This window comes from Mus musculus, chromosome 2, assembly GCF_000001635.26.
Source record: "Mus musculus strain C57BL/6J chromosome 2, GRCm38.p6 C57BL/6J".
NCBI classification, from domain to species: domain Eukaryota; kingdom Metazoa; phylum Chordata; class Mammalia; order Rodentia; family Muridae; genus Mus; species Mus musculus.
The window spans coordinates 181,397,567-181,420,936 of NC_000068.7; the positions used below are offsets into that span (position 1 = coordinate 181,397,567).

At 44.3% G+C, this 23,370-nt stretch overlaps 1 protein-coding gene across 10 annotated transcripts in view; it reads right to left on the reverse strand.

Annotated features, from left to right (window-relative positions):
• Zbtb46 (zinc finger and BTB domain containing 46) overlaps window positions 1–23,370 on the reverse strand; it is a 122,254-nt gene that overhangs the window by 26,558 nt on the left and 72,326 nt on the right. For 4 of the 10 annotated variants that reach the window (XM_006500714.4, XM_006500713.3, XM_006500712.4 and 1 more), the window contains one exon: window positions 14,130–14,414. In XM_006500714.4, the coding sequence (XP_006500777.1) occupies window positions 14,130–14,414 (285 nt within the window). Of the gene's footprint in view, window positions 1–6,674; window positions 7,470–7,562; window positions 7,608–12,978; window positions 14,415–23,370 lie in introns of those variants that run through there. The other 6 variants (XR_867136.3, XR_375402.4, XR_001783183.2 and 3 more) reach the window with 5 other exon arrangements.

A 23,370-nucleotide genomic window follows, 5' to 3' on the forward strand; every position in this document is an offset into this window, starting at 1 on the left:
TTAGGTCTTGACTTGGCTCACATCCCAGGCAATGGAGCCCCGTTCCTTAGGCAGAGACACTGCCTGGCACATTCCTCCACAATGACCATTCTCACTCCCATGATTCCTAGTTTCTGCTTATCACATTTAAAATAAATGAGCCACTCAAAGACAGAAAAGGAAAACAAGGACCCAAGTTTCTACAATGTTTTCTTTGACGGTGTCTTGGGGCTGTATCCACACTTCCTATTAGCCTATAATCAAAGACTAAAGTACTGTGGTCAAGCATACTTCTAATCCCATCCCTCAGGAGGCAGAGGTAGGAGCTTTCTGAATTTGAGTCGAGCCTGGTCTACAGAGTGACTGATGAGATGGCTCAGTAGTTAAGAGTACACAGTATACTTATAGAAGTCCTAGTTTGGTTCCTAGCACACACATTGGGCAGCTCACAGACACCTCTAACTCCAGCAACATGTGAGCCAACACCCTCTTCTGGCCTCCATAGGTACCACCACCATCCCCACATTTATAAAAATAAAATACTGAAGTTTTTAAATTATAGGGGCTGGAGAAATGTTCAGTGCTTAAGAGCACTTGCTGCTGAAGACCTAAGTAGTTCACGATCGTCTGTAATTCCAGTTCCAGAGAATCTGATGCCCTCTTTGTTGTCTGTGAGCACTGGGCATTGATATGGTGCACATATATAGATGCAAGCAAGCATTTATACAGGCAAATAAAATAAACTTTAAAATTAAATGGGACAAGTAAAAATCATGAGACAATGACCTAAAGGGGGTGTGGGGGGAGGGGTACAGAACACTGTAAAACAAAAACAACAAAAAAAAGCAAGGTAAGGACTGCTCATTGTGAGAAATGACCGGTCAAATTCCCCACGCTAGTAATTAAGAGTAAAACTGTAATCATCCTGAATACACCTGAAATTATTTGGTAAAATTCAATCCATATTCTTTTTCATGGCAAATAAAAATCTGTAAAAATTTTTAAATGGCCGGGCAGTGGTGGCGCACGCCTTTAATCCCAGCACTTGGGAGGCAGAGGCAGGCAGATTTCTGAGTTCGACGCCAGCCTGGTCTACAGAGTGAGTTCCAGGACAGCCAGGGCTACACAGAGAAACCCTGTCTCGAAAAACAAAAAAACAAACAAAAACCCAAAACTAAACAAAAATAAATGTTGTAACTGCACATTTACATTTAAGTACATAATTCAGAATACATGTTAAATAAGTAGCGTGTATCAGTCACATGATCTGTACTGTTGCCTCGAGCACATCCACTCATCCACTGCAGCAAATCTGAACAGCTTACACAGTGTCAGCCCGGAGCAAGTGCCCCCCTGCTTTCTACCAACCATGGCTTCTAATTTCTGTATTTGAAGCTTTGATAGAGGGGACCCTTGAGGGATAGCTACTTCCAGGTGTGATCATTCCCTAAAGTAAACCCACCTTCAATTGTTGATATTGTCAACGTGATGGTATGTATATATAATCGCCAAAAAGCCCCTGGGTATGCCTGTGAAGGGTTATCTAAATTGGGTTTCTTTAAATGTCTGTGGCATCATCCATTCCCATGGCTAGGGGTCCAGACTGCACGACAAGCACAAGTTCAGCTGAGCACCGGCATTTGTCACTGCTTCCTGACAGCTGGCACACGTGATTAGCTGCCTCCTCACACTTTCAACCATGCCTCTGTGATGGACTTGCACACTTGAATTCTAAGCCAAAATAAGCCCTTCTTTGCCTAAGTTGCTTGTCAGGCATTTGACAGCATTTGACAGCAATGAGAAAAGTAATATGCCCACTCCTACGCTTCTCTGTGGGACCCCACACCTAGGTCCACGGCTGCCTGCCCTACATCCCTAGGGCAGGTGCCAGAGAACCAGTTGTGCCTTGGCGTGGTGACACATGCCTCCTATATCTGGGGGTCAGAGAGTATAATAATTTTCTTCCTTTAGGGCAGTCACTTCTATGTCCGTGACTTGCAACACTCGATTAAAACTCAAATGCAGGCAGGGCCCATGTTTGTGTGCAAGCACTCTTACCTACTGAGCCATCTCTCTCTGTTTTTTTCTGTGCTCTGTGTGCTTCCTGTTTCATGACATCTTTACTTCTCTCATGCTACTTTCTTTAAATTTTGCTTTCTTTCCCCCTTTTTTTCTTTTTTCTTTTTCTTTTTTTGTTTTTTGTTTTTTTTTTTTTTTGTTTTGTTTTTTGTGAGACAGGGTTTCTCTGTGTAGCCTTGGCTGTCCTGGAACTCACTTTGTAAACCAGGCTGGCCTTGAACTCAGAAATCCGCCTGCCTCTGCCTCCCAAGTGCTGGGATTAACGGCGTGCACCACCACGCCTGGCTTCCCCTCTTCCTTCTAGACATAGAAATTTAAAACCTCTCTTTTTTTCTGCAAAGGGCAATTACTTATTAGACCATTATGGATGTGGTCTACAGGTTGAACAGAATGTAATCCTAGTAATCACTGATGCAGAGGCAGAAGCATTCTGATTTGAGGCCAGCCTAGGTTACAAACCCCCCCCCCCAAAAAAAAAAAACTACCTTATCACAAAGTACAAAATACAGCTGTGAACAGTAGCTCACACTAGCACACACCGTTAAGCTCAGTGCTTAAGAGGTGGAGGCAAGAAAATCAGAAGTATAAGGCCATCCTCAACTACATAGTGAGTAGGAATGTGTTTCAGCTGATGGAGCGCTGCCTATGAGGTACAGAACCTGGGTTTCAGTACCAGCACTGCATAAACTGCAGTACGGTGGCTCCTGCATCCAAAACTGTAGAGATAGAAGCAAAAGGATCAGTTCCTCGGGTTCTCCAACAACTTAGCAAGTTTAGGGATGGCCTGGGCCACAGGAGACCCTATTTCAAACAAACAAGTTAAATTTTAAAACAGTAAATAGTTGTATTATGTATTTACTTGCTTAATTTGTTTTGGGCTTGTTTGTTTGTTTGTTTGTTTGTTTGAGATAGGGTTTCTTATTGTAGCCCTGGCTGTCCTGGAACTCACTCTGTAAACCAGGCTGGCATCAGACTCAGATATCTGCTCACTTTCCAAGTGCCAAGATTAAACGCATGTGCCACCACTGCCTGGCAAACAGATTTTTAAAAAGAAATAATACTAATAAATAAATTAATTAAAAAAATAATACAGCAGTATATACCTGTCACCCCAGCACTTGGGAAGTTGAGGCGAGAGGATCATAAGGACCCAGGAATTCAAGGTTAATCTTGGTGAGATCTTGTCTGGTGTGTGTGAGAGAGCGAACCTGACAAATTTCTGAGGGGGAGTACTTAATCTATTTATATTAATATAAGGATTTATTTATTTTCCTTGTCTTGAGGCAAGAGATTTGCTTGCTAGGTAGCCCAGGCCGGCCTCAGATTTGCCATATTTTTCCTACCACAGCATCCTGGGTGCTGGTTTGTACTTATATATTATAAAGTATATGTTTAATACACTTTATACTATTACTAATGCAACCAGGCTCAAGACCACCATGATGTTCTATTTATCATCTTTTCTTCTAATGTGATGTGTGCCTGTGCGTATGCACACACACCACACCACACCACCCACCCACATACCATACACATACACACACACACACACACACACACACACACACACACGCATATACATGTATGTGGAGGCTGGGGGACAGCCTCAGGTGTCATCCTCAGGTAAACCATTCACTTCCTTTAAGACTGGGTCTTTTCTTGGCCTCGAACTTATCAATTAAACTAGACTGAATGGCCAGTGAGCCAGAGGGTCTCCCTCCCCACTGCTGGCATTACAAGCATGCATGCCTGCACTGCCAGCTTTGTAATGTGGATCTGGGATAGAGCGCAGGTTCTTGTGCTTGGTGATACCTCCCTAGACCCTTGTCCTTTACCCTTTTGTGTATGTGTGTGTGTTCAAATGTCATTCTATTTTCTTCTCCATTAAGCCTTTCAGTTGTCTGTGAAAGCCTTAATGTGTTGTTATTATTATTAGTCATTATTCTCTGTGGCTATGTAGAGAATTCAAGAGCCAGTCAACAGGCCAGCCTCCACCCTTGTTATCATTTAGGTTTAAACACTACAAACGTTAACTGTTGTGCAGGGTCATAGCTTATGCTGCTCAGAGTCACTCTCTCCACATCAGCTGCCACCACTGCTGCCTCCCCCACTTCCTATCCCCCTCCTTCCACTTTCTCTCTACATTAGCACCTAGAAGACTTCTCCCTCAGCCTGAGGCCCACTTATCTAACACTGCCTTCTCTTTTCTTTACATGTGTATTTGACCAAGAAATTATCCTATTCCTGTGGGTCAAGGCTCCAAGGTGACTTTTCCCCAAAGACAGCTTTGCTCGCTGGCTCTGTGGTTCCCAAAGGACACAACCATGCACTTTAGAGTTTCTCTGGCTGCATTTAAAACTCCTTTCCTACAATGCACCTGCAGGCTGTTCCCTGCTGTTATTTGTTTGCTATTCATGAAGCTTCTGAACCCCTTCACGTCCTTTGCCACTGGGGGAATTCAAAGCTGCTGTCTTCTCAGTCACTGCTTCTGTCTCTTTTCTATCTTCTCTTTTGAAATGTCAACCATGTAAATGAGCCACTGTCCCTGTGTTCTGTTTCTTTGTTTGACAATCCCCTTTGAGCCCAGACATTTACCACAGCCTACCTCTAGCTGACCAATCTACTTTCTGATGTCTTCTGCTATGCCAACTGTTTTCAAGTTATCCAATGAATTATTTTGTTTCCCTTTTTGGGGGTTGGAGGATCTCTTGTAAACCCAGACTTGCCTCATATTCAGTACACAGCTGGGACTGACCTTGAACTCCTGATCTTCCTGCCTCTACCTCCCAAGTGCTGGGATTATAGTTGTGCACCACCATGTCTGGCTTACAGCAATTCTTCACTTTAGATACTGCATTGCCAGCTCTAAACTGTCCACTTAATACTGTTTTAGAGAATCCAATTATCTGGAAATCTTCTATCATTTAACCTGTCTTCCTTTCTTTGATTTCTTTGCCTGTGTGTCTCTGTGTAATAGTTGTCTTCTGTCCTGATGTAGTCCATCCATGAAGCTACAGGGTCCTGAGTTATGTCAGGAAAGGATAATCCTCTGTTATTTTCTATTCAATGCTGAATATCCAGTGTTAAAGCAGAGGAATCTCAAGCTGGATGATCTTTCCCCAAAGATGGCAAAGGCTGCTGCCCTCTGTTGTAGTTGACTCTCATGGAGACAGACCCAGGAGAATGGCCTGATCTAGTGATGCTCCAGCTCAGCTCCAAGGGCTGAGGTGGGTTAGGACCCTAACCTGAGAGCCTAGGGTCCCCTCATCTTCTCATCTGGCATAGGCTTAGCTTCTTGCTTATTCTGGTTCTGCTATTTGACTGGCATGACCTCCAGATTTTACATATCTTCTGGAGTGGCACTCTCCTGTGTATAAAGGGCATTCGGGGTACATGTGTGCAGATTTGGGGTACCCTATCTGTAGTTTCTTGCTTTTGGTAATTTTGGTAACAACTTGAAGATCCACCTCTGTGTCAATGGCACAAAACACTGCCTCTCTGTGCTCACTCTAGTAAATGTATCTGTGATACTCCTAGAATGGAGGTGTCCCTCCTTAAGGCCTCCCAACAGGGCTGCCTTAGAACTTTGTTCCTGGTAACATCTTGGTTTTTGTATGTCTCTGTAGCTGGATTTTGATGGTTATTTTAGGGGTTCTGGCAGTTTTTTAAATGCTTGTTGCCTGGAAGGTACAAATTGATTGTGATTGAAACTGGAAGCTCAAAGAGGTTTTTCAAAAGTTTTAAGCTAAGCATGGTGACATATTTGTATAAGACTCCCTAGACTTGGGAGATAGAGGCAGGAAGATCAGAAGTTTGAAGTTATCTTCAACTACATAGTAACTTTGTGGCTAATCCAGACTGTTTCTAGACAAATAAATTCCTTAGAAAGAGTGTGTTTTTCTTAGTACATGACAAATTGCCAAAATGATTATGGTGGATACTACGTTATTCATTTAAGGCAGTCTGACTTACAGAGTCAATGCTCCTGTTGTAGAATGTTGACAAGTAAATGCATACATACTCAGTTACTTTTCCAGCAGTAGATATCCATCCACAGAGACTATCTCTGTGGTTTTAAGAGTTTGTAAACACAGAGTATCTTGAAGCAGCTAATTGTCTAACACAGATAAAGCCAACTTCCCACCACTGAAACTCTTCAAGAAAGATGAATGTCCCATGTTGATGCAGCCTTTAAAGCTGTGGAATCAACCCTCAACAGCAATACTTTAGTGAAACATTTCAGTGACACCAGGTCAAAGCGTGTCCAAGATCCTGCTGGAGATGTCACATACTCGATGGTTGCTGTTTTAAAGAAGATAGCACTAGCAGTACTGTGATGCAGACAGCCATGTAGCCCATACGTGTCTGCATCCCTGTCACTTATAATCTACCACAAACCACCTTTTCAGGTTCTCTGGAACCTGTCCACATTTTTAAGTCATTAAAAAAAAAATATGCCCCAAGAATACCTCTTCCCTAGGGCTGCCCAGGTTATTTCAGAATCTTTCTGGGCCCTCCTGCTATTTGACAAAAGGTGAGTCCTCCCCTGGTTTCCTGTCACCATCAACTTCACAATTACCTGCTCTTAATGTTTAGCTAGCATCAAATAAAACACATTTGTCAAAAGACCAGCAAAAACAGACACATAGAGTGTTCATTTCTAAAAAAACAAGTACAGTTCCCAGTAACTCAACACTTTGAAGGGAAGCAAGGTGCAAGATGTCATGACTGTACTTAGTCCTCAGATCTTTATAGAACAAAGCAGAGTTAGGGGTAAATGGCTCTGCTTCCCATGAACTGTGGACTCTCTGCCTGCTTGTGTCAGCAACCCAATGTGAAACTCCTCACCTGCAAGCTGGGCTACACCTGGGAGCTGCCTACCAAAAGGGCACTGACATAACTTTACCTGGAAGCTGGTAGAGAACTGGAGACCAGACAACTGTCAATACATGCTCTGTGTCCCACACATACACCTGCCATCACCTGCTTTGCCACATGAAGCCACACTTCAAGTTCTTCCATTGGGCAAGCTGCAGCAAGTGGACACTGTAGTAGAGCCTAGGATACTGGAGTCAGGCAAGACAAATTGAACACATGATTCAGAGTTGACAAAAGGTGCCTGAGGAGATCTCTCCTGCCCCATATCAAGGCAAGTCACAATGAGTCTTTCTGTTCCAATGGAACATCTTCGTTGTAGGCTCCTTGGATGACTTCAGAATAGAGCGGTTTGTACCTAAGGTTGCCTAGCACAGCTACCCCATGCTGGGCAAAGGCATCCAGGTCTATGAGAGAGATACTGGCCAAAGGGGTGCTAGATGCTTGTTCCCAGCATCCTGGCTGGAGAGAACCAGCTGGAGCCAAGTCCAGCAACAATGGCCCAGCCTATCGTCCAGGTCACAAGAGGTGTCAGCCTAAAATCAGAGACAGATGTGTTACAAACCATCAGATGAGAAAAAGTTGGGTGAGATTTTTATAGACGACACACTTTGTCACCAGTCACTCACCTGGTCACTGTCCAGACTCTACAAAGACAACCAGCCACTGGCCACCTGGAAAGGAAGGCTCTCATTAATTCCCAAAGAACAGACGCGAAGAAGACAAGCCACCAGTAGAGCACTAACACTGGAGCTACTGCCTTAGAAAGGCTACTGAGGAAGGGCACCTAGTTAATGCCAGAGTCCAGTGTTTGAAGCCATGTTCTTCTTGAAAACTTCTGTTCTTTCTGAAGGCAGCAAACAAACAGGCCTCTTCCTGGTTGGTAGTGACCCCTGCAGCTTCAGGAACAGGAGAAAGACTCCACCGTTGGGTCCCAGGCTGGATTGGATATGAGTGCAGAGTCTCACACTAGGCTAATAAAGATAAACCTAACAGCGATGGCCATTCTCCTCATCTTTTTTTTTTAATATTTATTTACTTTATGTATATGAGTACACTGTTAGCTGTCTTCAGACACAACAGAAGAGGGCATCAGACCCCATTATAGACGGTTGTGAGCCATCATGTGATTGCTGGGAATTGAACTCAGGACCTCTGGAAGAACAGCCAGTGTTCTTAACTGCCGAGGCATCTCTCCAGCCTCATTCTCCTCATCTTTAGTGATAGGTGCTATATCAACCAGATGTCTTTGTTAGAATTAAAAAACAAAACAAAACAAGAAAACAAGATCTTTTCACATAGCTCAGAGAAATATTCAAATTAAGTCTAAAGCTATTTAGCACACGTCACTGTGGGATGAAGTCAGCATTAGCGAAAGCTAATGGCTCTGCTCACTTGGAGTGTGTTGAGCTGAGCATAAAGAGAAGTTGGAGGCAGGAGGGCTCTTTTTTTAAAAAAAAATTATTTATTTACTTATTTATGTATATGACTGCTATCTGCATGTATTCCTGCATGACAAAAAAGGACATCAGATCCTGTTATAGTGGAGCTGGGAATTAAACTCAGGAAGGGCAACCAGTGCTCTTAACCACTGAACCATCTCTCTAGCCTTAGCAAGAGGGCTCTTAAGACCCTTATGTGAGGCTGTTCCAAGTCCTCATTCTCCACTTTGCTCAATGGACAAGTCCCAGGATACACTATTGGCCTTAGGCTGTCCAGGTGTGCTGGTGGCCCTTACATCTTACCTGGACTAGGGCGGCAGTGCTGGCTCCCTGAGCTCTGTCTGGAGTATATAATGTAAAAATGTTACACTCTACTACAGTGTTCCCCATGGTCATCTCATAAGCACTGTCAATGTCCTCGAAGTCCAGCTGGCTAGTGCACAATGCCAAAGTTGGTTGGAGACAGATGTTTTGGGGAACTTTCCCAAAAACTGGTCAATTCCAATAGCATGGGTCCTTGCTTATGATTTGTCTGGGGTGGGGTCTCTTTCTAAAAGCAAAATGAGTCCAACAGAGGAAGTAGCACAGAAAGCTGTAACTTACAGCATCTACCTCTGAGAACCAAACTCCTGACGAGAACGCTAAGATGTTCCAGTCTGTTTCTAGCTGAACATATAGCTTGTCAAATGAACTAAAAATTCCAGGTGAATCTAGAATTAGGTTACTGTACTGGAATGCTTGTTTCAACACCATAAGGAAATATTCTTTAACAATCTGTAAGCCAAAACAAGCTGTCTTTGTTCTCTGTAGATAGGTACCTGGGCCTCTGCCCTGTGGGGCCTGTGGCCACAGAAAGAAGTATGTCCACAGTCCAGTAGTATGCCAGCTTCAGTGCCAACTTCAACAGTGGGTAGGTTTTGAAGGTAGATACCTAAGCCCTTAGGACCCGAAAGGAACATAGAAAATTCACACAGGACTTAACTGTGCTATGCAGTTCTCAGGGGACCATCCATCGGTGTGCCTAGGGATGGCACTTTTAGCACTTTGGGGTCATCAAAGATAGTGAAAATGGTGGCAGGGTCTGGTGTCATAGACTCCTATGGCCAGCTGGTCTTATTTGCTCTTGTAAATCATGGACTCAGGCTGTTACAGTATTTCTTCAGGTACAACAGAAGAAAATAAAGGTATCAAGGCCTCAGACAGCTCAATGAGCACCCACAAGTTATAAAATAGTAGCACAGTGGGCTGGAGAGATGGCTCAGCCGTTAAGAGCATTGATGCTCTTCCAGAGATCCTGAGTTCAATTCCCAGCAACCACGTAGTGGCCAAAACCATCTGTAATGGGATCTGATGCCCTCTTCTGGTGTGTCTGAAGAGAGTGTCAGTGTACTCATATTACATTCATTTAGAAACAAAACTGTAAGAGAGGCTGTAGAGACAGATGGCTCATCAGTCAAGGGTGTATATTTCTCTTCCAGAAGACCTGAGTTCAGTTCCCAGCACCTATATCAGGTGTAGCTCTAGCTCCAAAGGGATCTAGCACCTTCTTCTGGCCTCTGTAAGCACAAAGCACACATAAAAATTAAGTATATATTTAAAAACCAGCAAGTGCAGGGTTTGATGATGCACACTCCTGTATCCTAGAACTTGGGAGGCAGAGATAGAAGGGTCAGCAGTTCAAGGTTAGCCTCAGCTACATATCAAGCTTGAAGCCAGTCTGGGCTACATGAGACCCTGCTCCCCAAAAACAATAAGAGAAAAATCTGCAACATAACCAGACAGGACTGTAATCATAGCATGCAAAAGAATGTGACAGGAGACTTGAGATCTGTCTGAGTTACACAGCCAATTGGTCAATTTATCAAAATTCTGACTTTGTCTCAAAATCAAAATTAAAAATAACTGGAGAGTATCTCAGTGGCAGAGTGCTGGTCTCCCGTGGGCAAGGCCTAGGGTCAATCCAAAATAGCAAATAACAATAAAACAAAATAACAATACAAATAAAATACAAAATAACAATAATGAAAATTTTTAAATACTATTGAATTCCATACAAAATTGCCATGACCAGACCAGATCTATATCAATGTGTGAGCAGACAGTCAGGTCATAGCTAGGCACCTATGCTTCATGTCCTGTACCACAAACCACATCAAGGAGCTAAATTGTCACCTTTCTCCAACAACCTTCCACATTCACCAGGACTTGTGTCCTTCAGGTCCTACAGTGTAAGTCTCAGCCCCGCCTGGACAAAGCTTGCCGCCAGCAACTTATGTGGTAGTTCTGAATCCCAATAGAAAATCAAGTCCAGCCAGACACAACACAGTCAGACTCCTGACTCCCTGGTCACAAGGGTAATCTTTCCCAGGTGCCTCCCTGGAACTCATCAGAGCTGAAGCACGGGCCCCCTGAGTTCCCCCAATGAAGGGAATCGAAACATATCCAACCGAACACTAGGTATTTCTTTTCAAACATATTTGACATTCCTGGGTATACATCCCTATAAAGGAGGCTTCAGACCCTTCAAGACATCTGCAGCTCAAAGGATGCATTTATTTCTAGAACTGGAAGGTGAACTGGGTGCTTAGTCAGAGTACACAAGCAGGAATAGGGCTCCCCTTCTACCCAAGTTAGTCACTCACCTCTCCCAAACTCATAACAACCCAGCCCTAATGACAGTGAAACAAAGCACACTGTCCAGCCAACCACGTAAGTTCTGAAAGTCTGCAAAGCGATGGAGAAAAGCGCCGGATCCTTTTCTTTTGGTGTCCAAAGCAACAGATGACTTCGTAGACACATGGACCTCGATCATATTCTACTGACAGTCCTTGCTTCTGTCCTACCCAGGTGCGTGGAGCACGGCGGGCGGGCAGGTAGGCAGGCAGGCGGGCCACACCTGTGCACTTGGCTGATAGAAGGGGACATGGGGCACTGCCTTGTACACCACTGCATGGTGGTTTCTTGCTACAGTGAGACAAACCACACATTTTGGGAAACAAGAATTTATTTCTGGATATTTCCGCGTTTCATTCTAATGTAGCACAGAAGGAGGCAGAATTCACTTAGGGTTAGAAGATAATGTTTAAAATAACCTACTTGCTCTTTAGCATCTACCAGCCCAGCAGGTGTGTTTCCTGTACCACACATAGTCAAGGCTCAAACCCCAAATCCTGCCACTTTAAGAAAGAACAGGATCTCAGTATATAGCCTAGGTTAACTCAAACTCACTATCCTCCTGCCTCAGCCTCCTCGATGCTGGGAGTGCAGGTGATTACCTCTACCCAGAAAGATTCTGTCAACTTCTGCCCTATACATAGAAAATAAAAGGACAAATGTATATGAAAACATATTTAGGATATTAAAAACAAGGAATTTAAAACATCATTGAAATAACAAAATATCAAACCCAAAAGCTGATTCCACCTGTTAAGGACAGATCAAGAAAAACCTTGGCAATCTGCAGAAGTACTGGGTTCATATGCTAAGCCTCAAAGAAGGTCACAAGGACACCTTGCTGCCCTGTACCACCTCTAAGCCTTATGAAATACAAACTGAGAAGTACCTCATTCCAGAAGAGAGATTTAAGAAAGAAAATACACATTTATAGCCCCATCCCAGCCATCTACTACCCTGGCTTGGCTATAGCACTTTTTTTTTTTTTTTTTTTTGTCTTTTCGAGACAGGGTTTCTCTGTGTAGCCCTGGCTGTCCTGGAACTCACTTTGTAAACCAGGCTGGACTCAAACTCAGAAATCTGCCTGCCTCTGCCTCTCAAGTGCTGGGATTAAAGGCATGCGCCACCACCGCCCGGCTGGCTATAGCATTTCTTAAAGCAAGGAGGGCCTAGACCAGGGTCACTCAGACAGCAGGACAGGAAGGGTTTTCTGACGTCAGACCTAGAGACAGCAAAGATCCTGAAACAGAAAGTGAAGTCGGCTCTTAGGGCTGGCCACGCCCTCTGACTCTGTTTACTGCAGGTCCCCAGCAAAAACAGGCTAAAATTTCTTTTGAACAGAGCTCATGCCAAAGTGAAGCTACCGGATACAGAAATGATAGAAAACCTGCATTCCAAAATTATTCTCAAGGACAAACAGTATCTGGGGAACCAGGGAACCAAGGAACAAAAGTGGAGTTTTTACCACAGGCTCTCCTGAGCGGGGAGTTTACGGTACGTTGGACACACATGTCCCATGAGTATGTAGGAAGAGTGAGATTAATCCCGCCTCACCTCTACTGTTCCACATTACCCACAAAAGGTGCTGAATTTCAGAAATCCTCCGTTCATGTGAATTCCAGGGGCTCCAAATCCCCTGTAACCACCCCATGAGCTGTACCAATACTCTGGGACCTTGAGGGATCCAACAATCTCTACCCATAGATACAGTTTGTTCTTGAGACATCACCCACATTGACTTGTCCAAGACATGTTCAACACTCTCCCGTGCTATTTGTTTAATACATCATAACAGCTATGAACTGGCCCCGCCCCTGCTTCTCAGACATGGAAAGCAAGGCCTAAAAGTGTTTTCTGAAAGTATGCCTAATCCCAGCTGGCCTTCATGGTCACTTGATAGGGAACTTGGAAATAAAGAGAGCAGACATCATTTTCCACCTTTGGTCTTTATTTGCCATAAGTAATCTGCATAATTCCTCAAACCGATACAAAAGCCCAATCATATGTTAGTGCACATGGGAACAAAACTGTAAACATGCTCCAAAGAACCAGCATCAAAGGTGGCTGGAAACGGTCCTGTAATTCAGCGGTCCGGAGGATGACCAGTCACCATTATATATGTACTTAGGCTTCCTGGAATAGCATACCCCTCATGTTCCCCAGTGTGGGGTGTGTCTCTTCCTCCCCCACAGAGAGAAAAGTACCAAGTCATTTTCTCACTCATGCTGAGTACCAGACAAACAGGAAGTTCTGGGGCTAGATCGGTACCCAGGGTAGTCATACTACTCTCCCAGCATCACATAATTGGCTGCTATAGTCAGCATGTACTGTGACAAGGGGAGCAGCCTGTCTTATGGTTATGAGCTCTGCAGATGCTAATGCCTCCTGTCTCACAGGAAAAGGCAACTGGGGGGAGCCAGCTGCTAAATAGCAGCTGCTCTTCAGCTGCAGCATAGTCAGTCTGTGGTCTGTATTTCAGCTAGACACACTAAGGTCTTAAATGTAGCATTCAACTCCTTTTTAAAAACGCACATGTGACCAGCACTTTCTAGCAAGAACAAAGCAAGGTCCACACCCCTGGGTCAGTGGCTCTCTGCATGTCTCCCACACAAAACAAATCCCAGCACAAAGGCTGGGCACAGGGACCAGTAGAGGGAGCCAGTGCTTGTCCCTTGGACACAAAGGACTATCTCGCACCAGACCTGCCACTGGCTCAAAAGGAACTTGTGGTTTTAAGTTTACTAATTGTGTGAATTTGTAAGCTTGGTGGATTTTAGGTTTAGATGCTTCAAATTTGAGCACAAAACATTCCAACAAATGCTCACTGATCCCTCTCGCTGCCCAGTAACACATACTAACACCCTTCTTGTTCTGTTAAGCAAGTATGCTGGTCCCAGAAGACTCAAAGCCAATCTACTTTCTGAAAGACCTTGAGTTGGAAGGTGGCTGCAACCCGCAGCAATCTGCCTGACAGACAGGTTAGCTACAAGCCTCATCCTCAGTGACTCCAGGGTCTGAAGGGCTGAACTGAGGTGCTTAAACCAAAGGAAGACACAGTGACACACCAGAACTTGCACTTACGAGACAGTGAGTGGGCACCTTTGGGCAGGTACTCGAACAGAAGTGAGCCATCATCACCGAGCACGTCAGCCTTGAGTGACAGCAGACTGTTCTTACTCATGAGTGCAGCACGAAGATTGGCCACTGCAGTAGCCTGGTGTAGTGCTTCTTCCTTCTCTGGGGTGAGGGGTGGGCCCAAGTAGCTGGTTTCTCCTCCTAGTAGGCCCTCATCGATGTGAGCATAGAGCTCTGCTCTCTCGCCTCGGCTGTCCAAGCTGCTGGCCTCAGTGACCGTCAGGTCTACATCTAGGAACAGGGAGGTACACACAGGTCATTTGGGGAATGAAGACAGGAGAATAAGGGCAATAAACCGTCAGTCCAATCCAACCCTATGGACTGTGCACTTGCCCGGAGCAACATGAAGCCTTGTATACTGTGCTACTGATCCCACCTGCCCAGATCTATAACACGCCACACAGCACAGAAAAATGTACAGTCCAGTGGGAGCTTCACTCACAACCAAGGTAGAAGGGCTACGACTCCCAGTGGGGGCAGGGGGGACAAAGACCTGAGCCCAGGCCCAGCTCTGTGGCTACAGGATCTCTTCTTCTCAAATAGGGGGCATTCAACATGTACCAATAACCATTAGAGCTAAAACTATAAAACTCTTAGAAGAAAAAAACCTCAGGTTTGACGATGGGTTGTCAGACACCAGAAGCACTAGCAATAAAACATAAAAATTGGGCTTTATCACAATTAAAAACCTTGTGCCAGGTATGATGGCATATGCCTGTAGTTTCAAACACTTAGGAGGAAGAGGCAGGAGGACCAGAGAGTTCAAGGTCATTCATAACTACATGGTGAGTTTGAGACCAGCCTAGGATATATGAGGCTCTATCTCAAAAATAAAACAAAATACAAGATAAATAAATAGAAGCCGATATGCTTCGATGACAACCCACAGACTGGAAAGAAGATGTGCAGCTCACATAGTTACCTGTACATATGTGAGACAGGATCTCTGGTGTGCTGTGTTAGCCTCTAACTTTGCAGCCAAGGATGACCTTGAACTCCTGATCCTCCTCCCTTCACCTCCTAAGTCCCGGCACTGCAGGCATTGGCCACCACGCCTAGTTTACATGATGCTGGAAACTGAATCTAATTCCTATTAATACTAGAAAAGCACTCCACCGTTGCACCACATTCCATCCCAAAGTTATACAGCTATAAGACATATATCAAGACTTTAAAATATCTTATAATTCAATAATAAAGGTAAATAAAAACAACTAGCAGATCTGACTAGGCAGTTATCTAAAGACACAGAGGGCCAATAATCTCTCAAAATGACACTCAAACATCTTTGCCATCAGAGAAACGCAAATCAAAACTGTAGAAAGGGTCTGGGGCGATGGCCCAATGGGTTAAGAACACCTCCCATTAAAGCATGCAGCTCTGAGTTTGAATCCCTAGCCCTTAGATAAAAAGTCAGGCATGACTGTGGCAAGTGCTTGCCTAGCATACTCAAGGCCCTGAGTTCAATCCCCAGCACTGTGAGAAAAATGATTTCACACTTGTGAGAACAGCATCTACCAAACCAACAGAAAACAGCAAGGAGACACTGAGGAGACAGAGAACCTGGAGTCTCGGCATAACTGAGAACATGAATCATGCTGTGAAAGGTTGGCAGTTTCTCAAAAGTGAACTGCCCTAAGGCACTCTGGCTAGAACAGCTGTAGTGACCAACAAGGAAATCTGTTTTCCTTTATGTGAGAAAGTAAAGAGAGGGAAAATGTCACGTGTGACCTGAGCCCAGCCTGTTACTGAAGCCCACCCTTCTGCTGAAGGCTCCTGTCCTAATAAGAAGACAGCCCTGAGGCCACAGTGAGAAGTCCCCTGGAAGACAAGTGCTAATGACCCCCAGACCCTTTCCCCAGATGCACAGAATAGAAAGAAAACATTAGAAACAAAGAAAATATTAATGCTTCTGTGTGTTCACGGCCTCCTAGACCACGGCTGACATCCAAAAAGAAATGCTTAATAGCAGTATCAGAAAGGAAACTCCACAATAGAAAAGCCATTTATCAGGGGGAGAGGGAGGGGAGGGGGAATTTTTGGAGGGGAAATGAGGAAAGGAGATAAAATTTGAAATGTAAATAAAGAAAATATCTAATAAAAAAAAGAAAAAGAAAAGCCATTCATCACTAGGGAAGAGTCTGGAGTTCCCTAAGACACAGTTTTAAAGATTTATTTATTTATTTATTTATTTATTTATTTATTTATTTATTTATTATATGTGTGTACGCTGTAGCTGTCTTCAGACACTCCAGAAGAGGGCATCAGATTTTTGTTATGGATGGTTGTGAGCCACCATGTGGTTGCTGGGATTTGAACTCAGGACCTTTGGAAGAGCAGTCAGTGCTCTTAACCGCTGAGCCATCTCAGAGGTCAGGAGAGGGCATCAGTTCCCCTGGAACTGGAGTTATAAATGACTGTAAACATCCATTGGGTGTTAAGAATCAAACCCAAGTCCTCTATAAGAGCAACAAGTGCTCTTAGCTGCTAAATCATCCTTCCAGACCAACAGTGTTTAGCAACTTAACACTTAGGGGTTAATAAGAATTTGAAGTATGGGCTGGAGAGATGGCTCAGCAGTTAAGAGCACCGACTGCTCTTCTGAAGGTCGTGAGTTCAAATCCCAGCAACCACATGATGGCTCATAACCATCTGTAATGAGATCTGATGCCCTCTTCTGGGGTGTCTGAAGACAGCTACAGTGTACTTACATATAATTAATTAATTAATTAATTAATTAATTAAAAAAAAAAAAAAGGATTTGAAGTGTGCCGGGTGGTGGTGGCGCACGCCTTTAATCCCAGCACTTGGGAGGCAGAGGCAGGTGGATTTCTGAGTTCGAGGCCAGCCTGGTCTACAAAGTGAGTTCCAGGACAGCCAGGGCAATACAGAGAAACCCCGTCTCGAAAAACCAAAAAAAAAAAAAAAAAAAAAAAAAAAAAGAATTTGAAGTGTATTTCTCTATAGCATCTAACTTGCTAACCCATGGATCTAGAAACAAGTGGATACATGGATAGCATCTCTGTCATTGGCTTCCAGACTTATGTCATTTAGCCAACTGTGACAAGAACTGTTCCTACTTTCTCAAAAACATAACTCCAAGGTAAACAGATTACTTCCTACAGAGGCTACCCAAATGCTTCTGTGAACTTACTAAGAGAGTCAACATGCCCATAAGCATCGTTATCAAGCTATGTATGGGGGCTGACTGAAGCTCACATGTAACATGACTGACTGAGCCCTTCACCATTGCTGTCTCAGGTGATTGAGGCAAATAGATTTGGCGACACTTTAAAATATGTTGAAAAATAAGGTGGGATTTCACATAAGTAGACACTTTTAGACTTATTTATTTTATGCACATGAGCTGTTTGCTTGCATGTTTTGTATGTGCCTTGTGCTTGCAAAGGTCAGGAAGGGGGCATTGAGTTCCCTAGAACTTGAGTTACAGATGATTGTGAACCACCATGTGGATGCTGGGAACTTGAACCTGGATCCTCTGTGCCTTTATCCATTGAGCTGTCTCTTCTAATCCTAAAGTGGAAGGCATTTAATAAAATAGAACAAAATGTGAATTGGGAAATTCAGCAACAGATAAGCCCACTATTTTATTTACTCAGCTTTAAAAAAAATTATTATATGAAACCGGGTTTTACTATACAGGCCAGGCCACCCACAAATTCAAAACAATCCCCCTGCCTCAGCCTCTGGAATGCTTGGGATTACAGGTGTGTGCCACCATATTAGCTTCAACTTTTCCTTAATTGTGAATAATTCTCTAATAGAATATTAGAGTTACAAACAATAGTATTCTAATTGTAAACTTTAAAGCTCCAGTTTATTATATGTGTATTATACCTCAAAAGGTAATAGTAGTTTTCAAAGAGCTCGCCTGCCTTATCATACACTTGTCCACAGAAAAGCTGACAATAGCCTGAAATGATGTCAGTCTGATCCCCAGAGCCTGTGACTATGTCACCTTCTGAGGAAGTCAGCAGGATGGAAAGGAAGGCACACCATTCCAGGCCTTAACTGGAGTCACAAGATTCTTAGTAGCAGAAGGAAGAAGCAAGAGAGTTAAAGAATGAGAATGGAGGGAGGGTAGGAATGGAGTGGGCCATTACCAAGGGCTGCAGAAACCTGTCTACTGTCTGCTGACTATGCAAGACTCCTGGAGTTGCAGGTAACTCAAATGTGTTGCTTTAAGCCACAAAACATAGTGGCACATTATACAAAGGCTGGGGTCCTGAAGTGCCAGTTGTGGCAGTCCAAACAGCTAGTAATGTGTCCATATCTCAGTGCCCTGCATTCATGGGGAAGGAGTCAACTCACCAGGAGCGTGAAGCTCTGACTGGAGAACAGCTGCCCACAGCTCGTGTGGAAACTCAGACCTGGCAAAGTGCCCCAGGCAGGACAAAGGCCAAGCCATGTGAATCAGCCCCAGGTTGCAGGCTGAAGGTGCTGGCCATCTCAGTGAACTGCAGGGTTAGCAGCTTCCCGTGTTTCTGCTGCATATTTGTTGTAGAAGGTTGTCCTTATGACCCAATAGTTATTACTATCTTAGGCACAGCTGTGAATACTTGAAAGTGAACCTCAAGACTGGGCTTGCTGATGTTTCCTCATAGAAGAAAGCACCGTTCTGTCAGATAAATGTAATTCCTTATGTGGTCTTGTGGTCTCAAAAAAAAAGATAAAGCACATGGAGTGTCAAAGGTTAACTGAATAAGGGACTCCATCCATGTGCTCATTATCCAGCTGCAATAGGACTTTTTGGTGATGTAGCTCTTTTGGGGTCACCCCTGCCCAAGCTATGTAAGTAAGCCCGATGAAGTCATTGGTTCACCAAATTTGGCTTTGATAGAATCACCTTGGGTTGCTCTTGCTGCCCTATTTGCAGCAAGTACATATGTGTTCACAAATCTCCATGGTAAGACACTGGGTGCAACATCTGACACCTCAGTTTTTGTTTTCTCTAAGATTTATTTATTTTTGCCAGGCAGTGTGGCGCATGCCTTTGATCCCAGCACTCAGGAGGCAGATCTCTGAGACTGAGGCAGGCCTGGTTGACAGAGTGAATTCCAGAATAGTCGGAGCTACACAGAGAAACCCTGTCTTCAAAAACAAATGAAAACAAATACACAAAAAAGATTTCTTTTTATCTAAGATACATGGGTGTTTTGCCATATGATGTGTATGCAGTACCTGTGGGGGCCAGAAGGCATATTATATGCTGTGGGACTGGAGGTGCAGGCCATTGTGAATGAGGTGGATGGTAAGAACTGAACCTGAGTCTTCCACAAGAGCAAAAAGTGCCTTTAGACAGTGAGCCATTCCAGCATGCACTAACCTCAGTTTTTAAAATGACTTTCATTATGTTTGCCATTTTCTTTTATCTTGTGGTAGTAAGGATCAATTCTGGGACCTCTGCCACTGAACCTTGAAAAAAAGTCCTTGAAGAAAGCCGTTACACGAAAGCTTTCAAATTAGCACATGAAATTATACCAGACATAGTGAATTTAAGCCTACAATCCCAACACCCGAGAGGCTGAGGAAGGAGGGTCAACTCATGAACCTGTATCAAGAGTCTAGGAGCTGGAGAGGAGAGGGCTCAGAGTTAAGAGTACTGGCTGCTCTTTCAGAGGACCAAGAATCAGACAAAATACCCACACTTGTAAAACACAATAATCAGGTTTTGTTTTGTTTTGTTTTGTTTTGAGACAGGGTTTCTCTTTGTAGCCCTGGCTGTCCTGGAACTCACACTGTAGACCGAGATGGCTTTGGACTCAAGAGATCAGCCAACCTCTGCCTCCCAAGTGCTAGTTTTAAAGGTGTGTGTGCACCACCACACATAACAACAATAATAAAAAATAATAATTTTTAAATAATTTTATTTAAAATAGTATAAATAAATTCATTAGATATAAGTTTACCAACTGATTTCTCACTCGTATGTCCATGTTTTAATCTGAATTATTACAGATTGTGGAGCCTTGGAAAAAAGAAAACCTGTCAGCCTGAACATGTCAACATAAGTAAGTTCCCTTGATTTTGAGGTGTGCTGTTATGGAATGTAGCATCACTGACTACACTAGGCCAGCTCACTGGGCACCAGCATCAGCATGGCACTTTTGTGGCACAGCCTATGCCTTCTAAAAAAAAAAGAAGAGAATAAAACTCCAAGCTCATATGAAAACAGGACCAGCCAGGTGCGTGGGTCTTGCAGGAGCCGCTAGAGGAGAACCTATGTCCCAGGATGTAACCGAAAGGCAGTGTCTCTCTGTAGGAACCTTGCCAATGATGCTTCTTCACCTAGAGTATAGCATGGTGATCAAACTACAGACCTACATTACAGTAGAAAACACCACCATAAGCCCGTGCCTTTAATGTCAGCTCTTGAGCTGTGGAGGCAGGAGAGTCATAAGTTCAATGCCAGCCTGGGCTACAGAGTGAGATATCTAGTGAAACAAAGCAAAACAAACGAATATCACCACAGACAAGCACGGCTCAGCTCAAGGTGACTGTCCCACCAACTTGGCATTGTACCAGAACATGGCTTCCCTGCAATAAACCAGAAAATCCCTGCAGGGTCTGGGGTGCCAGTTCTCAACACGTGGCTGCTGGGTTCCCAAAAGCATATCAATCCACACAGCTGTCCTGTCTTTTCATTTCTCAGCCCAGGTGACACATTCCACAAGTCCAGGAGGCACTATTTGAGCTTTTCGGGTGGGGTCCATCCACGACCAGCTCTGCCAGATACCCCAGGGTGACTGGACACTTGCCTCAACAGTCTCCTCATCTCAAAGAACGTTTAGGCCGGTCTGTGAGTTCACCCTCTGTAAACTCAATTTTTTTTTTTTAGAAAACAGCATGACAAAACAAACACTTCCATTAGAGCTCAGCCTGAAGAGGGAGGGACAATGAGACCTAGGAGGCTCTGGCTAAGGACTGCTTAGAGATGCAAAGGGGAAGGTTGTGGGACGGAGTCCACCTGCCCCCCTACGTGAAGTCGCTTTGTATAGACTGGGCATATCAGAATCTAAGAAGATCCTGGAGCTCAGCCTGTCATAAACACTCCTGAGCCAGGACATTCCTTCCCATAAAACTCCATGTTTCTGACCTATGCTTTCACTTGCCTCTTGTTCTTGCCTCCTTACTGTTCTGTGGCAAGAGCACTGACAGGATTGGCAGGAGGGTGGGTGTGACCAACTTTTCCACCTCAGTGCCAGGTCCTTCTTTCAACAAAGCCACCCCCCAAAAGAGCAATTTTGCCTGTCTGGTCACCAGCTGCCACCTAAACGCTGTAAGAAGGTCCAGTCAGAACTGACTTCAGGAGGTTCTGTCAGTCATATTTCAGAGGAAAACCACACAGGCAAAATGGTGAGCAGAGAAAGCGGAGAAAGGTGAAGCCCAGATCAGTGCTATGGAATGTGGGATGTGGGTGGGCTGACCCAGGTGGTGTCACCTTCCCCTCAAAGCCACACCAGGCTCAGAGTATTTTCTTTACAGAGATCAATTCTGAAAGAAAACAGAAGAGAAATGGATCTGGGGATGAGAGAGGAGTGGAGGGAAAGAAAACTGCAGTTGGGATGTAATGTATGAATGAAGAACAAATTAAAAAAAACAAATATGATCAAATTTGTTATGCTGTCTAAACGACAGCATGAAAAAGTGACTTTATCAACAGCATAGTAAATGTTCAAGCCTAGTCAGCACCAGGGCAGCCTGGCATACTCCTCACAACCACGAAATCTGTACATGAGAACAGAGATAAGCTCACAGGGTTTTTATCCTGTAAGTCTTCCTATCTGCGTTGTGTGGACCAGGACGGCTATGATAGTCTAGGAGGCGTTGAGCCCTCCCTTTAGCTCCCATTCACTGCTAGGATGAGATAGGAAGAGAAATGTAGGCTTCATCTGACCCGGAGAAGAATAGAAAGAGGCTCATCCTGAAAGCACGTGCCATCCATCCCCCAGGCAAGGAGGTTCCACTGAGTGTGGTCACACTGCATCCCCAAATCCCTCATCTTCAGCTAGAGCTACACTGGGGTCCTGATCAATCCCAACCTGTGGAGGTTCAATCTTCCCAAAGTCCAATACGTTAATTCAACAAAACCTTTACCTTTAAAACAGCTTTGCATTCTGATGCTTGTGATATATTTTAGGAAGGAGCATAGCTGGAGGCCCTGGAATCTTTCTTCACCGTGCCTGAGCTTGTTACTATCGCACCTCGTAGACAAGTCACTAGCTACCATGAGAACCATCACTGGCCTCTCTTTGCAGATGGATCAGGGGAGGCTCCACCCTACGAGGCTCCAGAGAGGAACGAGGCTCCAGAAGGCTTGCCTGTGTCCATCACATGGCTACGTACTACTTACGATATGCTTATTTAAGGCAGTTTCCACCAGCTAACACATAAACGAAATCAGTTCTAACACTGATTTTTCAGACCTGCGCGTTTTAATGCAGTTTTGTTTTGAAAATCACTTGTAAAAGTTAAGTGATCCAGGAACCAGGATGAGGACACGCAGAGAGGACGTGGCAAGTGGTCAGGACCTACCTCACAGCTGAGCAACTGCTCTCAGAGTCCTAAATGGCACCTGTCATGTGTCTGTCTGTCTGATGTGTATCCTCAGAACAGAGCCTTTTCTCCTACTATAAATATCAATCTCTAAGTCTTTAATGAAAACAGACTGACCTCCATCAAGTGTCATGATGTATGTTTCCTAATCTTAATCTGAGAGTCAGGGTGGCAGAGGCTCGACGGATGACACATTACCGTGACATGCAGGAAGCATCCCACGCTGCAGCCTACATCTCACATCCTTATCTCTGCCTTCAGAATCCCCAAGCAAAGGCAGTTCACAGTTGCCTTGGCAACCCAAGGATTTAAGACTAAGGAAAGTATACAGCCAAAATCACTTGTTGGATTCTGAAAACACCTTCTGCTCACTGGCTGCATTTGAAACCTCCAGCCCACAGGCTCTGGAATTGTTCCACTTCCTAATTTACCACTGACTCCCATGGCATAAGTGCCCCCAGCATTGTCACTTGCAGGATTGTTACACAGGCACACACATGTATTCTGAGACAAGTGGAGGATGTCTCCCAAGATCCCTGAGCCTCAAAATGACCCCAAAAGTCTCAGCATTCACCAAGTTTGGGTCAAAACTGATTAAGGATTATAAGCA